Source organism: Doryrhamphus excisus, chromosome 21 (assembly GCF_030265055.1).
Source record: "Doryrhamphus excisus isolate RoL2022-K1 chromosome 21, RoL_Dexc_1.0, whole genome shotgun sequence".
NCBI classification, from domain to species: Eukaryota; Metazoa; Chordata; class Actinopteri; order Syngnathiformes; family Syngnathidae; genus Doryrhamphus; species Doryrhamphus excisus.
Window position 1 is genome coordinate 4,740,251 of NC_080486.1, and position 13,509 is coordinate 4,753,759.

The window sequence follows — 13,509 nt, forward strand, 5'->3', positions numbered from 1 at the left end:
TGATACCGATACTTTTTATTGGATTAAAAAACATTAGTGATTTTGCATTTAATTTATTCTTTATTCTTGTGAATAATTTAACAACATAGCACACCATTATAAGACTATGATGGAGAATGTAATGCTGTAATACGACAGAGGGGGCGGTAATTCACCACTACAACTTTTAATAAACAAATGAAGAAAACAAAGGCGGAAGACGTTAGAAGGAAAAGGGAGAAAAGTAGCAACACTTATCTTTAAAAAAAACGACATCAAAATGTTGAAAGAGTTAGTGAAGGAGCGACTAATGGCGGCCGCTGACGATATATTGGAATTGTTTGAAAGAACGATAGCGTCGTACCAGGAGGAACTTTGTCGAACGAGAGAGGAGAAGGAGCGTCATCGGCAAGAACTGGAAGCTGTTTGCAAGACTCAAATTGTGCTACATATTGGAGGTATCTTTACTAACATTCTGCTTTTGTTCGTAGTAAAGTTGAACGGTTCAAAGCTGTAGGTGGCGCTCTACTGCTAAATTCGACATCATTACGTTCGAAAGTTGACCATAAACCTTCAACTACACACAGCCAATGGCTGTGGGAGGACCTAAACCTAATTTTAGTATACTCATAATCAACAATTTAAAAGAAAAATTGGATTGACACCAACGGTGCTGTACGCTACTGTACACATTAATTGATATTTAGCAATTTGTCCACCAGAGGGCAGTGTTGTACTCATGTGTAATTTCACATTGAATATGGCCGATAACGGTGCTTAAACTGTGAGTGTGCAGTGTGTCTTGCATGAAGACATGAAATGTTTTTGCACAAAATCAACTTCAACCTTCCCCCTAAATAATTTGATATTTTTTAATTGATATTTTTATTGATTTTTTCTTTTTTTTTTTTTTTTACAAAAAAACTCAGATAAATTTTATATAATAGGGCAAAAGCAGGCTAATAAGCAAGCCAGTAAGCAGGCTAATACTAGCCTACTACTACTACTACTACTACTACTAGTAGCAGTAGTAGTAGTAATCAGAAGAAGAATAATGATGATAGTAATAATAATAGGCTAATTAATAATATAATAATGATTATTATATAATTGATGACTGTCCACTGGACAGAATGGTTGCAGAGCTTGAGCAGCGGTTTTGCAGTGTAGATTGTGTGTACTTGTGTACATTTGTGTACAGACAATTGAGTACACAATTGAGTATCTCTAATAAATCTTTCCAAAAGTGGGAAAATTATATGCCGGTTCTTGTTCCTTATTTGTTTTTTTGGATATTTTGGATTTTTTTGAATGTCTACTACATTCATTCATATCCTGTGCATCTCCAGTGACGCCCCTGATGAATACATTTTTCTGTGTGTCATTCATAATTTTGCCGTGCTGGTTTTCCATACAGATGCGGCATATATATTTAAGTTGCTTCCCTAGTAGCCTACAATTGACGTGGTTCATGTTTTCTACTAGATTAAATTGACATATATAGTTGTGAATACGCTTGTTTGACCCCCATTTATACTTTCCAAGACATAGCAGTGATTATGATTGTTGCTTGTGTCCTGCAGACACCCACAAACTGATCGGTCATCAAGAAGAATGTCCCCCTCACTTGCAGGGCGTGAGCTCCACTTTGAAGCTGGAGGATACACAACTTCTCCACATTGAAGAGGAACAGGAAGAACTCCAGTTCACTCAAGAGCGAGAGCATTTTCACAGGCTGGAGGACACCAACTTGACAAAACTCCCTGTGAAGACTGAAGACCATGAAGAGAAACCAGCGGAGTTCTTACAGCTTCATCTCAGTCCAAGTGAGGTCAACACAGGGGCGGAGACTTCGAGCCGCAGCTTACCGCATTACATGACAACAGAACCCGATGGAGACCATCAAGGAGGATCACAAGCGTACCACCTCATAGCTCCACTATCAGATGATGACGACATGACATCGGGGGACGGCAAGACGACCTGCTCAGTTTGCGCTAAAACTTTACCCAATAACGGCGCTTTAATTCGCCACATGAGGAGACACACCGGAGAAAAACCGTTTCGTTGTTCAGTTTGTGGCAGATGTTTCTCTGAGAAATCAAATATGGTCTGTCACATGAGAATACACACTGGAGAGAAACCTTTTGGTTGTTCGGTTTGCGGTAAAAGATTCACTTTAAATTCAACTTTTGTAAAACATATGAGGACGCACACCGGAGAAAAACCATTCAGCTGTTCGTTCTGCGGTAAAACATTCTCTCGACGTGACGTTTTGACATTACACGTGCGGACGCACACTCGAGGAAAACTTTGTAATAGTTCGGTTTGTGGTAAGGAAAGTATGACAGCACACGGACATCCACGACAATGTAGCATGTAGCTAATTATTAAATAATTAATTAAATAATATATAATAAATATTATATATATATATATATATATAGGTTTTGAGTAGCTAAAACTGATTGATTTAAAGAAAAAAGTGCTTGGTGTATTTCGACATTTAGCTGTTGAATAAACTACTTGTAGATTGTGATTTAAACGATAGACGAGTGTTGTCTTTCTTTTTTTTATTTGTTGTTCCTAGTTTGGACTCATTTCTGTAAGTAGTAGGTAAGTTTTCCTCATTTATTTTCGTTCTGTGCCTTTATTTTGTACTCTGGTTTCCGGTTTTGCACTGGTGTGTTTTATTTTGAAGGCGTCAGTCTAACAGCGACCGGATTTTCCCGATGTTACCCGAGTGTCACGGTTCCCGGAGGTTGTGAATAATAAGCCTACATTGTGGAATACGTCATCTCGGACCCTTAAAACACGTGACAACAACAACGCGATAGTTGACAACAATCCAGTGATGATTCCACATCCGAACAAATCCTTTATGGAGAAGTAATTAATCCAAAACGAGTGAACGATTCATTCAATAACGCAACATCTCCGCAAGATGGCAGTAGTGTAACGTCACGACTTTCACCGAAGAAGAAAAAGGCGGAAGTTAACATCGCTTTACGGCAAATGCGACACAAAGGACGACGACCAACAAGCCTAATCGAGTTAAAACATTCAAAGTGTTGAACGAGTTGGTGAAGGAGCGACTAATGGCGGCAGCTGAGGAAATATGCGGGATGTTAGAAAGATAGATTGCGTCGCGCGAGGAAGAATTTGCCCAAACAAGAGAGGACGACGAACGACAACAAATGGCTACTGCTAGCAAGACTCAAATCGAGCTACACATTGACGGTATGGTTACATGTTTACTATGTTTACATGTTTACTAGGGCTGGATTATTGTCCGAATTTAGTAGTCGAAGGGTTGTTGGTGACATAATCGCGCATGCACGTTAGGCCATGTCTACAGGAAGACGAGTATTTATATTTGTGTATGTCATTCCCATGTTGTCCAATGGGAGGTCCGAAAAGGTAGCAACTATTGACTTTGTAGCATGATGCCATTTTTTATTTGCCAAATCTCTTAAATTAAAGTTGAAAGATGAAAATTTCGAGATAAGAAAGTCGAAATTATGAGATAAAAAGTCTAATTAATGAGATAGCTTTGTAGAAGAATCACAGCAGCAGCTTTTCTCTCCTGTTCAGACATGAATTATGAGTACATTTTGTTAGTACTTTAAGTGTGGCTTTACAAGTCATGAAATACTTCATTTGCTGGTGAATTCACATGGAATTGTACTAAGCAAATCTCGTGATTTCGACTTTTTATCTCGTAATTTTGTCTTTCTATCTCCCGCCACTATACTACTATACTATACTACTAGTATACTACTGCTATACTATTATGACAGGTCAATAACACTCAATAGATTATTACTTAGGCCTATAAATATTTTGTTAAAATAATAATAATTAATAAAATAATAAAATATCAATAATATAAAATAAAAATAAGAAATAATTAAGTAAAATAATTGTAAAAATAATATTTGCAAAAATGAATAATATTTTTAATGACCTCTTATGGCCCAGCTGTAGTACCACCACGGCCACACACTTTGGGAATCACTGATCTAATACATTCATCTCCATGACAACATAGCTGTCAATTTTCTAAAGTGTGTGTTTGTCTTCTTGTGTCCTGCAGACGTCTGTGAAGAACATCTCCCCCCTGAGCAGCAGGAGTGGAGATGCAGGGTGGATCAAGAGGAGCCACAGCCCCCCTACATTAAAGAAGAAGAAGAAGAGCCTCAGCAAGTCCACATTAAAGGAGAAGTGGAGGAGCCACGCTACACGTCCATGAAGGAGGAAGAGGAGGAACACACTATCAGCCGGGAAGGAGAGTATTTTAATGGACTGGGGGAGTTCTCAGTGATTAGTGTCTCTGTGAAGAGTGAAGATGAGGAAGAAAGTGAGGAGGAGCGAGAGAGGGAGCCTCCAAGCACAACAGAAGCCGATGGAGACCACTGTGGAGGATCACAAGCAGACAGCCTCTTAGCTCCACTATCAGACAATGACGACACAACATCCCACTCTCGTGACACTGATGATGAAGACTCTAAAGCCGATAACACGTGTCGCACTGACAGCACACGCTGGAAATGTTCTGAGTGCGACAAAACTTTTGTTAACAAAGGAAATCTGGAAAGACACTTGAGAAATCACACAGGAGAGAAACCGTTCATGTGCTCAGTTTGCGGCAAACGATTCTTTCAGAAGGCACAGTTGACAGAACACACAAGAAAACACACCGGAGAGAAACCCTTTTCCTGTGCGGTGTGTGGTATGGGTTTCACACGGAAGTTTGAGATGAGAATGCACACGAGAATACACACCGGAGAGAAACCTTTTTCATGTTCAGTGTGCGGAATCGGTTTCATACGGAATCAGTATTTGAAAGTCCACATGAGGATACACACGGGAGAAAGTCCGTTCGCGTGCTCGCTTTGTGGGAAACGATTTTCTCAGAAAGTGCATTTGACGACACATACAAGAATGCACACTCAAGAGAAACCTTTCTCCTGTTCCCTCTGCGGGAAAGGTTTTGTGTCAAATCCATATTTGAATAGACACATGAGAAGGCACACCGGAGAAAAACCATACGCCTGTTCAGTCTGCAACAAAAGCTTTTGTGAACGCACGGCACTCGCGAGGCATGTGAAAACGCACACCGGAGAGAAACCTTTTAACTGTTCTGTTTGCGGTAAAGGATTTGTACAAAGTCACGATTTCAAAGTACACATGAGAAGGCACACTGGGGAAAAACCATACGCCTGTTCGGTCTGCAGCAAAAGCTTCTGCGAGCGAAAAGCGCTCGTAAGACACACGAGAACGCACACCGGGGAGAAAAGTTTTTTTTGTTCAGTGTGTGGGAAGGGTTTCGTAAGGATCGAATTTTTAAAAGCGCACACAAAAGTACACACAAGTGAGAAAGTGAACGATTAAACGATTCTCTCATCAGTACCAGGTTAACAATCACGAGTGTGCTGGTGAGAACAGCGGAAACAAGTGAAGCTGCTTTGCTAACATCCGCTTCATTGTTGTGTTTGTTAACATGCTTAAAAAAATATAGATGATCATGACTCATTGTTACATGTATCGTTTTTTAGATTAATATTTCTGATTAAAGTTAGGCCACATACATTAATCTACTAATATATGCATTCTGTTCAATAAATAAAGTTAATGAAATGACTCAAACGCAGTCATAAGTTCATTTTATACTCCACCCGGAGCTAGCATATCACCCGCTATGCACCTAGCCATGCTGTGCTCGCTTGCTTACTAAAATGGCGGACATTCTGCACTCTGTTATTGCAGTAGGCGGCCTTAGCGCGTTATAATGTCTTTAACTAAAATATGGCTTCCTCACAATGGTAAACCTTGTTTTTTTTCTAAAGGTGGATAAATAAATGCTAATTTTAAAGACATTTGACAATTGTGATGTCTTAAATCCCCGGTTAGCGTGTTTTTTGGGAGTCGGGGGTTTATGTTGTTTATTTATGTTATTTATGTTTATTTAGTCCTATTTTATGTTCTTTTAGTCCTATTTTATGTTCTTATTCTTCACCTTTTAACTTCAGTGTTTTGTTTTTATCTTGTTAGTCCTATTTTATGCTCTTAATCTTCAGTTTTTAACTCCAGTGTTATGTTTTATCTTTTAGTCCTATTTTATGGTCTTAGTTTTTAGCTCCAGCTCCAGTGTTTCCTCAGGGGGGTCCTCCACACTGGGGGCTGTTTGGGTATGCTGAGGGGGTGCCATCCTTGGGTCCCTTCGACACGGCCGGCTGGGGGGTTCCTCCCTTTAATGTGGGGGTCCGCCCGTCTAACGGAGTCGGAGGGCCCGGGTGCTGGTCCTCCGATGGCACGGCCTGCAGCTTCTCCCAGTGTGGACGGCCCCAAAGGTGGCGTTTCCTTGTTCCTCAGTACCATGCCATGTCTCCCTAATGTGGGTGATTGTGTGCTTGCGTGTGTGTGAGTGTGGGTGGATGGGTGTGTGTGTGTGTGTGGGTCTAGTATGGAGGGTGGGAAGGAGGGGCTTTCTTTTTTCTTCATTGTTTTCCTTTTTAATTGTGGTAATTGTTTTAATTCTGGAAAGCACTTTGTGTCGCATCTCCTTGCAGGAAAAGTGCTCTACAAATAAAGTTGATTTGATTTGATTTGATTTGATGTAGAATAACCAGTTAGTTTACAATATGGTATGCGTACCGTTGGGTTATTCATACACAGCGTGAGTTAGTTAGTCTAATTTAGTGTTTATTGAGGTAATTATACTATGTGAAAGTGTAGAAATTATTAATATTTCTGAAATGTGATGGTTCTATGTATTGTTGACATTGGTGGAGGTGGATTTGCAGTTTGTGTGATACGGTGTGAGGCGGAACTTTCGTATCTCTCCAGTTGCAGCCGGACCGCTATACGGAAACACTTCCTGTGTTGCCTTAGACGCAATCTGCAAGGGAACGCAACGCATCGACCTATTTTTTCTGTTCATGTAATTTATCTGGGACCCGTAACATTAGCATGTGCCGTTAGCATGCTAGCAAAATACAAACCGGAAGTCCTTTGCCTTACGGTGCACACGTTTGGGACCTGTAACTTTAGCATGTGCCGTTAGCATGCTAGCAAAATACAAACCGGAAGTCCTTTGCCTTACGGTGCCCACGTTTGGGACCCGTAACATTAGCATGTGCCGTTAAGCATGCTAGCAAAATACTAACCGGAAGTCCTTTGCTCATCTATGATGTCATCCACATTCGTCTGTAGTTCTTAGCTAACTAACACTTACCGGAAGTTATCAACACATCGCTTCGCAGACATGACGCATGTATGTAAACAAATGTGTAAAACTACAAGTGCTACGAGAACGTGTGAAACTGCGACGAATTTTTAGTGATAAAACCATCGCTAGGTGGTGCTAATCTACCAAATAACTGTAGCTGGGCTACCACCGCCATTAAAAAAACCGAAGAAGTAAGACTGCACGAGGCAAATGGCGATGGCGACTAAATAGAATGGAATAACCCCAAAAGCATGAAAGAGTTTATTAAAAAAAGACAACTAGCTACTGCTGACTACATTTCGGAGGTGTTTTGAAGAAAAATGGCGTCGGGTGAGGAAGAAGTGTCTCGAACAAGAGAGGAGTACGAGAGACCGCGAGAACAACAGGAGGTTTGCTCGACTGATATTTTTCACAGTCAAGGTATGTTACAATGTTAATATTAATTGTTGAATTGTATTTTAATGTTAATATTAATCATTTAACACAATTCCTAGGGATAATATTTGTAAATATGCAAATCATTTGTATCCTGCAGATGCACAGCCCCTGATTGGGTGTCAAGGATGTCCACAGCCCCCCAACGTTAAAGAGGAGCAAGAGGAGGAACAACTCTGGATTGCTCAGAAGGGAGGTATTCCTGTGAAGACCGAAGACCACGAAGGTAAACCACCAAAGTCCTCATCATTTCATCACAGTCCAAGTGAACAGAACAGCACAATAAACCTAAGATTAATTTAATTAATTCAAACTTTATTATAATAATTTATTACACCATTCTGCTTTTTTAACCCCCTCATTTTTTTGAGTCCTCCCGACGGAATTTCTACAAAGTAGGATTCCTTATTCATAAAGCAAATATCTTTGACGCATCTAGACGCATAGAAAAATTGTTTATGATCTTCTATATATGTTTAACATTATAAGAGCCATTTAGACATAAAATAACACCCCTACAGTCACCTTTAAATGTGCATCACTCAATTTGGTAGACATAATGTGCTGATGTGTGTTGCTGTAATTGTGTTCCGGATGTGTGGAAGACAGGAAGTTCAGTTTTTAGCTTGAAGTAGATGATGTTATTATGATTATTGTGATTATAATGGCGTTTTGAATTGAAGTCGGGCGGCACGGCGGTCGAGTGGTTAGTGTGCAGACCTCACAGCTAGGAGACCAAGGTTCAATTCCACCCTCGGCCATCTCTGTGTGGAGTTTGCATGTTCTCCCCGTGCATGCATGGGTTTTCTCCGGGTACTCCGGTTTCCTCCCACATTCCAAAAACATGCTAGGTTAATTAGCGACTCCAAATTGTCAATAGGTATGAATGTGAGTGTGAATGGTTGTTTGTCTATATGTGCCCTGTGATTGGCTGACGACCAGTCCAGTGTGTACCCTGCCTCTCGCACGAAGACAGCTGGGATAGGCTCCAGCACCCGCGCGATCCTCGTGAGGAAAAGCGGTAGAAAATGAATGAATCTCTTTTCATTTGATTTACTTACATTTGTTGTAAAGCATGTGTGTCTTCTGGTGTCCTGCAGATATCAGTGAAGAACATCAGTGCATTAAAGAAAAGGAGGAGAGACTAGAACTTCCCCTCCACAATAAAGAAGAAGACAAGGATCACATAATCAGTCAGGAGAGAGAGCATCTTGAAGGACTGGCGGAATTCCCAGTGATCGTCGTCGCAGTGAAGACGGAAGATGAAGACAAAGATGAAAGTGAGGAGAAGATAGAGGCGGAGCACATGAAAATAGAAGCTGATGGAGACCACTGTGGAGGACCACAAGCAGACAACCTCTTAGCTTTACTATCAGATTGTGACGACCTGGCGTTTGATGATGAAGACTCTCAAGCTGATCAGACATGTCACACTGACAACACACGCTTGAAATGCGCTCAGTGTGATCAGACTTTTGAGCACAAGAGAGCACACACTGGAGATGAACCATACTTCTGCTCGATGTGCGATAAAAGACACTTTAAGAAGGTACAATTCACAATCCACACAGGAATACCCGATCAGGAAAAATCTTATACTTGTTCTCTGTGTGGTATAGGTTTTAAACGAAATCAGAATTTAAAAAGACACATGACAATACACACTGGAGAGAAACCATTTTCATGTTTAAGCTGTGGCAAAAGTTTTCGTATCCAAACAAATCTTAAAACACACATGAGGATACACACAGGTGAGAAACCGTTTCCCTGTTCAGTGTGCGGTACAGGTTTTGCACGAAATGATCAGTTGAAACAACACATGACAATACACACCGAAGAAGAAAACCCCAATTCATGTTCAAGCTGCAACAAAAGCTTCTACGACCGAGCAAACCTTAAAAAACACATGAGGATACACACTGGTGAGAAACCATTTATATGTTCCGTGTGTGGTACAGGTTTTGCACGAAATGATCATTTGAAACAACACATGACAATACACACAGAAGAAGAAAACCTATATCCATGTTCAAGCTGCAACAAAAGCTTTCATTATCGAACAAACCTTAAAAAACACATGAGAATACACACTGGTGAGAAACCATATACCTGTTCAGTGTGTGGTACAGGTTTTGGACGTAATAGTCTTTTGAAGCAGCACATGAGAATCCACACTGAAGAAAAACCATATTCATGTTCTAGCTGCAATAAATGTTTTCGTAACCAAACAAACCTTAAAAAACACATGAGAATACACACCGGAGAGAAACCATATTCATGTTCAAGCTGCAAGAAAAGCTTTCATGACCAATCAAATCTTAAAAAACACATAAGAATACACACAGGTGAGAAACCATATACCTGTTCAGTGTGTGGTACAGGTTTTGCACATAAGAGTCAATTAAAAACACATGTGACAATACACACTGGAGAAAAACCATATTCATGTTCAAGTTGCAGCAAAAGCTATTTTTACCAAACAAGCCTTGTGCGACACATGAGGGTGCACACTGGGGAGAAACCATTTTCCTGTTCAGTGTGCGGTACAGGTTTTGGACAAAGGAGTGCTTTAAAAAGACACATGCAAATACACGCTAGAGAAAAACCTTATCCATGTTCTGTTGTCACTATTTTGAGTTAAGTTACAATTTGGGCTGCACGTCGGCCAAGTGGTTAGCATGCAGGCCTCACAGCTAGGAGACAGAGTTCAATTCCATCCTCGGCCATCTCTGTGTGGAGTTTGCATGTTCTCCCCGTGCATGCGTGGGTTTTCTCCGGGTACTCCGGTTTCCTCCCACATTCCAAAAACATGCTAGGTTAATTAGCGACTCCAAATTGTCCTTAGGTATGAATGTGAGTGTGAATGGTTGTTTGTCTATATGTGCCTTGTGATTGGCTGGCGACCAGTCCAGGGTGTACCCCGCCTCTCGCCCGAAGACAGATGGGATAGGCTCCATACATATTACTTGTGGGGAAGTGGAAAGCAGTTATTTGAAAGTGTGTTTTATTTTGAAGCTAGTTAACAGGAAATGAACACTACATGTGCTGTAATTGAACTGCTCTCCCTCATGCTCTGTAAATTTCTGTCATTATAAATATATAAATCTGATGGAGAAATATGCCAGAGACAAGAATTCATCGACATCTCTATGACGAATATGAAATACAGAGGCACAGCCAGGAATCCTGTCTGTTATGCCTCGTTCTAATGCAGAGGTCCGACCTGAAGACATTGCAGGGGGCCTACATGCGGACAACTGACTCTTGTGGTCAATGGCGCTTGAACTCATTCAATTCCTGTGGAACAAAGCTGAAAGCAGGGAAAGAGCAGTTCTTCATGCTCACTGGAATAGAGGACAATTTAAAGAACACAGTCCGACTTGTCAATTGGCACATATTATACAATATATATATATATATATTTTTTTTTTATCATGAAACATATTGAAAGACATCTTGTTTTTTATTATTATTTATTAGTATTAATACCTTAGTTTCTTCTAGTTATTTTACTTTTCCCTAGGGATTTTATTTCTGCAAGTACCAACAGAGTGTTGGGTTGCACTGTGGAGGGTTTTATGCAGCTTTATATGCACAATCGAAGGTGGTGCTACGCTTCCGCTTGTGAATAATTTACTGAAACTGACAAATCGGCTGCAAAATAGGCTAGTTTAGCTAGTAATCAAAAACGCTTCCCGGTCCAAAGAAACAGCTTTGAAAGTGACAATAACATAATAATAACTGATATTGTGTTGTGATGGATACGATTTTCTAGCAGTGATAGCCACTGCAATTGGCTTCATATTCGTATTGGTAGATACTGCCAGAAGATTATATATATGCAATATAGATATCATATCGGAATTGGGACACCCGTTGATATGATGCTGTTCTCAGATTGATGAAATAAACTTTATTACTAAAGTTTCACAGCAAAATGTATTTTTTATATCTGACATATTGAAATAAAAGACAATGAGGCACATTTTCAGACATACGATATTTACCAGGTATTGTATCAACATGGGTCAAGTCTTGAGGGCATCTGGTGGTATACACACACTAAAGGTGACTTCTATGATTTGACCATCTTTTAGCAAAATCCGCAAAAAAAATATTTATTCTCCATTGTGTGTCAACATGTGGGCTGTTAAACTTGTCTTATACGAGTAACTTTTACCACAAAGCGTACAACTAAAAGGTTTCTCCCCCGTGTGTGTTCTCATGTGTTTCACCATGCTACTTTTGTCATAGAATCTTTTACCACAAGCTGAGCAACTGAAAGGTTTTTCTCCTGTGTGTGTTATCATATGTGATGCCATGTTTGACTTTCGGGAGAACCGTTCCCCGCAAACTGAGCACCTAAAAGGTTTTTCTCCGGTGTGCGTTCTCATGTGCGACACCATGTTTACCTTCACAGTGAAGCTTTTACCGCAAACTGAACAACTAAAAGGTTTCTCTCCTGTGTGCGTTCTCATGTGTTTTACCATACTGCTATTGTGAGAGAATTGTTTACCACAAACGGAACAACAAAAAGGTTTTTCTCCGGTGTGCGTTCTCATGTGCGACACAATTGAAAACTTTTGTGAGAATGTTATACCGCAAACTGAGCAACTGAAGGGTTTCTCTCCAGTGTGTGTCCTCGTGTGTGCTGTCAGACTTGATTTCTGAGTAAAACTTTTACCACACACCAAACAAGTGAATGGTTTCTCTCCTGTGTGTATTCTCATATGCATTTTCAGATTACTACGGTCATTAAAAGTTTTACTACATTGAGAGCATTTAAAATGTGTGTTGTAAGTACGACATGTTTTATCAGCTTTAGAGTCTTCGTCGTCCGTGTCGGGAGAGTGTGACGTTGTGTCGTCACTATCTGAGAGCGGAGCGATGAGGCTGTGTGCTTGTGATCTTCCACAGTGGTCTCCATCCTCAGCTTCTGTTGTTTTGTGTTGAGCCGAGCTGCCGCTTGGAGGTTCCGATTCGCTCATCTCACCTTCATCATATTCACTCTTGACAGTAACAGACATCACAGGGAACTCCTCCACTCCTTGAAGATACTCTCCTTCCTGGCTGATTCTGTAATCGTCCTCCTCTTCTTTAATTTGGAAGGGCTGTAGCTCCTCTACTTCCTCTTTAATTTGGAAGGGCTGTGGCTCCTCTGCTTCCTCTTTAATGTGGATGTGACGTGGTTCCTTCTGTACTTCTTTAAAGTGGGGAGGCTGCTGCTCCTCTTCTTCCTTTTTAATGTAGGAGGTCTGCAGCTCCTTCTGCTCCATTCTAGATCTCCACCCCTGTTGCTCTTTGTGAAGATATTCTTCACTGACATCTGCAGGACACAACAAGACAAATGATTTAGTGTTGATGTTGAAAAAATAAGCAGTCAATTATCCTCCAAAAATAATACACACTCCTATCGACAATAGAAAGTGATAATAAAACAAACCTGCTCTGCTATGCTTCTTGAAAACAATGCCCAGTACTTGATGTTGTCGCTCGTTCTCCTCTTTTGTTGGAGAAAGTTCCATTTTCACACTTTATCTCCGCTTAACAATGTGTTGACAACTTCTACGGCTATGTGCTAACAGCTAGCATACTAAGCTAACCCGAGACGCGTCAAAGTGCGCTTGGATTATTGTGTCCAGATACAAACAATTATTAAATATGTTTACTATATTACACGACATATGTGTGTACGTGTACGCGTGGATTAAAATCACATATTAAGACAACAACAATACCTTCCTCTTCGTCAAACGCCATTTTGGTGTTTCCTCGTCCGGGTTTGTTGGGTGACGCTACTGCGTATGACTTTAGAATGCTGCCACCTATTGGTGACTTTTAGCTACCACAAGATGTCGGGTGTC

At 40.5% G+C, this 13,509-nt stretch overlaps 3 protein-coding genes across 4 annotated transcripts; 2 read left to right on the forward strand and 1 right to left on the reverse strand.

The window, feature by feature from the left end:
• The first annotated feature begins 166 nt into the window (after window positions 1-166).
• LOC131108512 (zinc finger protein 774-like) lies at window positions 167-2,452 on the forward strand. The gene is made up of 2 exons (XM_058059501.1): window positions 167-437; window positions 1,563-2,452. The coding sequence occupies exons 1-2, from the start codon at window positions 260-262 to the stop codon at window positions 2,360-2,362; spliced, it is 978 nt and encodes a 325-aa protein (XP_057915484.1). The 5' UTR covers window positions 167-259; the 3' UTR covers window positions 2,363-2,452.
• A 493-nt stretch (window positions 2,453-2,945) lies between these two features.
• LOC131109141 (zinc finger protein 271-like) lies at window positions 2,946-12,404 on the forward strand. The gene is made up of 5 exons (XM_058060805.1): window positions 2,946-3,219; window positions 4,076-5,361; window positions 7,546-7,630; window positions 7,746-7,871; window positions 8,746-12,404. Exons 1-5 carry the CDS (start codon window positions 3,177-3,179, stop codon window positions 10,284-10,286), a joined length of 3,081 nt encoding a protein of 1,026 aa, XP_057916788.1. The 5' UTR covers window positions 2,946-3,176; the 3' UTR covers window positions 10,287-12,404.
• Window positions 11,445-13,491, reverse strand: LOC131108500 (zinc finger protein OZF-like). 2 transcript variants are annotated; one of them, XM_058059474.1, is made up of 2 exons: window positions 13,089-13,429; window positions 11,445-12,971 (listed from the first exon to the last, which is right to left on the reverse strand). In XM_058059474.1, the coding sequence occupies exons 1-2, from the start codon at window positions 13,168-13,170 to the stop codon at window positions 11,764-11,766; spliced, it is 1,290 nt and encodes a 429-aa protein (XP_057915457.1). In that variant the 5' UTR covers window positions 13,171-13,429; the 3' UTR covers window positions 11,445-11,763. The 2 variants fall into 2 exon arrangements, with proteins under 2 accessions (XP_057915457.1, XP_057915458.1); XM_058059475.1 differs by having other exon boundaries at window positions 11,447-12,971; window positions 13,384-13,491.
• Between the last annotated feature and the right edge of the window lie 18 nt (window positions 13,492-13,509).

What these genes read in the sequence shown, in the direction of transcription:
- LOC131109141 (XM_058060805.1), top strand. Translation starts at nt 3,177, where the DNA reads ATGGCTACTGCTAGCAAGACTCAAATCGAGCTACACATTGACG. An exon ending in AATCGAGCTACACATTGACG is followed by an intron (nt 3,220 to 4,075) that starts GTATGGTTACAT and finishes TGTGTCCTGCAG; the next exon opens with ACGTCTGTGAAGAACATCTC. An exon ending in GAAGACCGAAGACCACGAAG is followed by an intron (nt 7,872 to 8,745) that starts GTAAACCACCAA and finishes GGTGTCCTGCAG; the next exon opens with ATATCAGTGAAGAACATCAG.
- LOC131108500 (XM_058059474.1), bottom strand. Translation starts at nt 13,170, where the DNA reads ATGGAACTTTCTCCAACAAAAGAGGAGAACGAGCGACAACATCAAGTA. An exon ending in CAAGAAGCATAGCAGAGCAG is followed by an intron (nt 12,972 to 13,088) that starts GTTTGTTTTATT and finishes TGTGTCCTGCAG; the next exon opens with ATGTCAGTGAAGAATATCTT.
- LOC131108512 (XM_058059501.1), top strand. Translation starts at nt 260, where the DNA reads ATGTTGAAAGAGTTAGTGAAGGAGCGACTAATGGCGGCCGCTGACGAT. An exon ending in AATTGTGCTACATATTGGAG is followed by an intron (nt 438 to 1,562) that starts GTATCTTTACTA and finishes TGTGTCCTGCAG; the next exon opens with ACACCCACAAACTGATCGGT.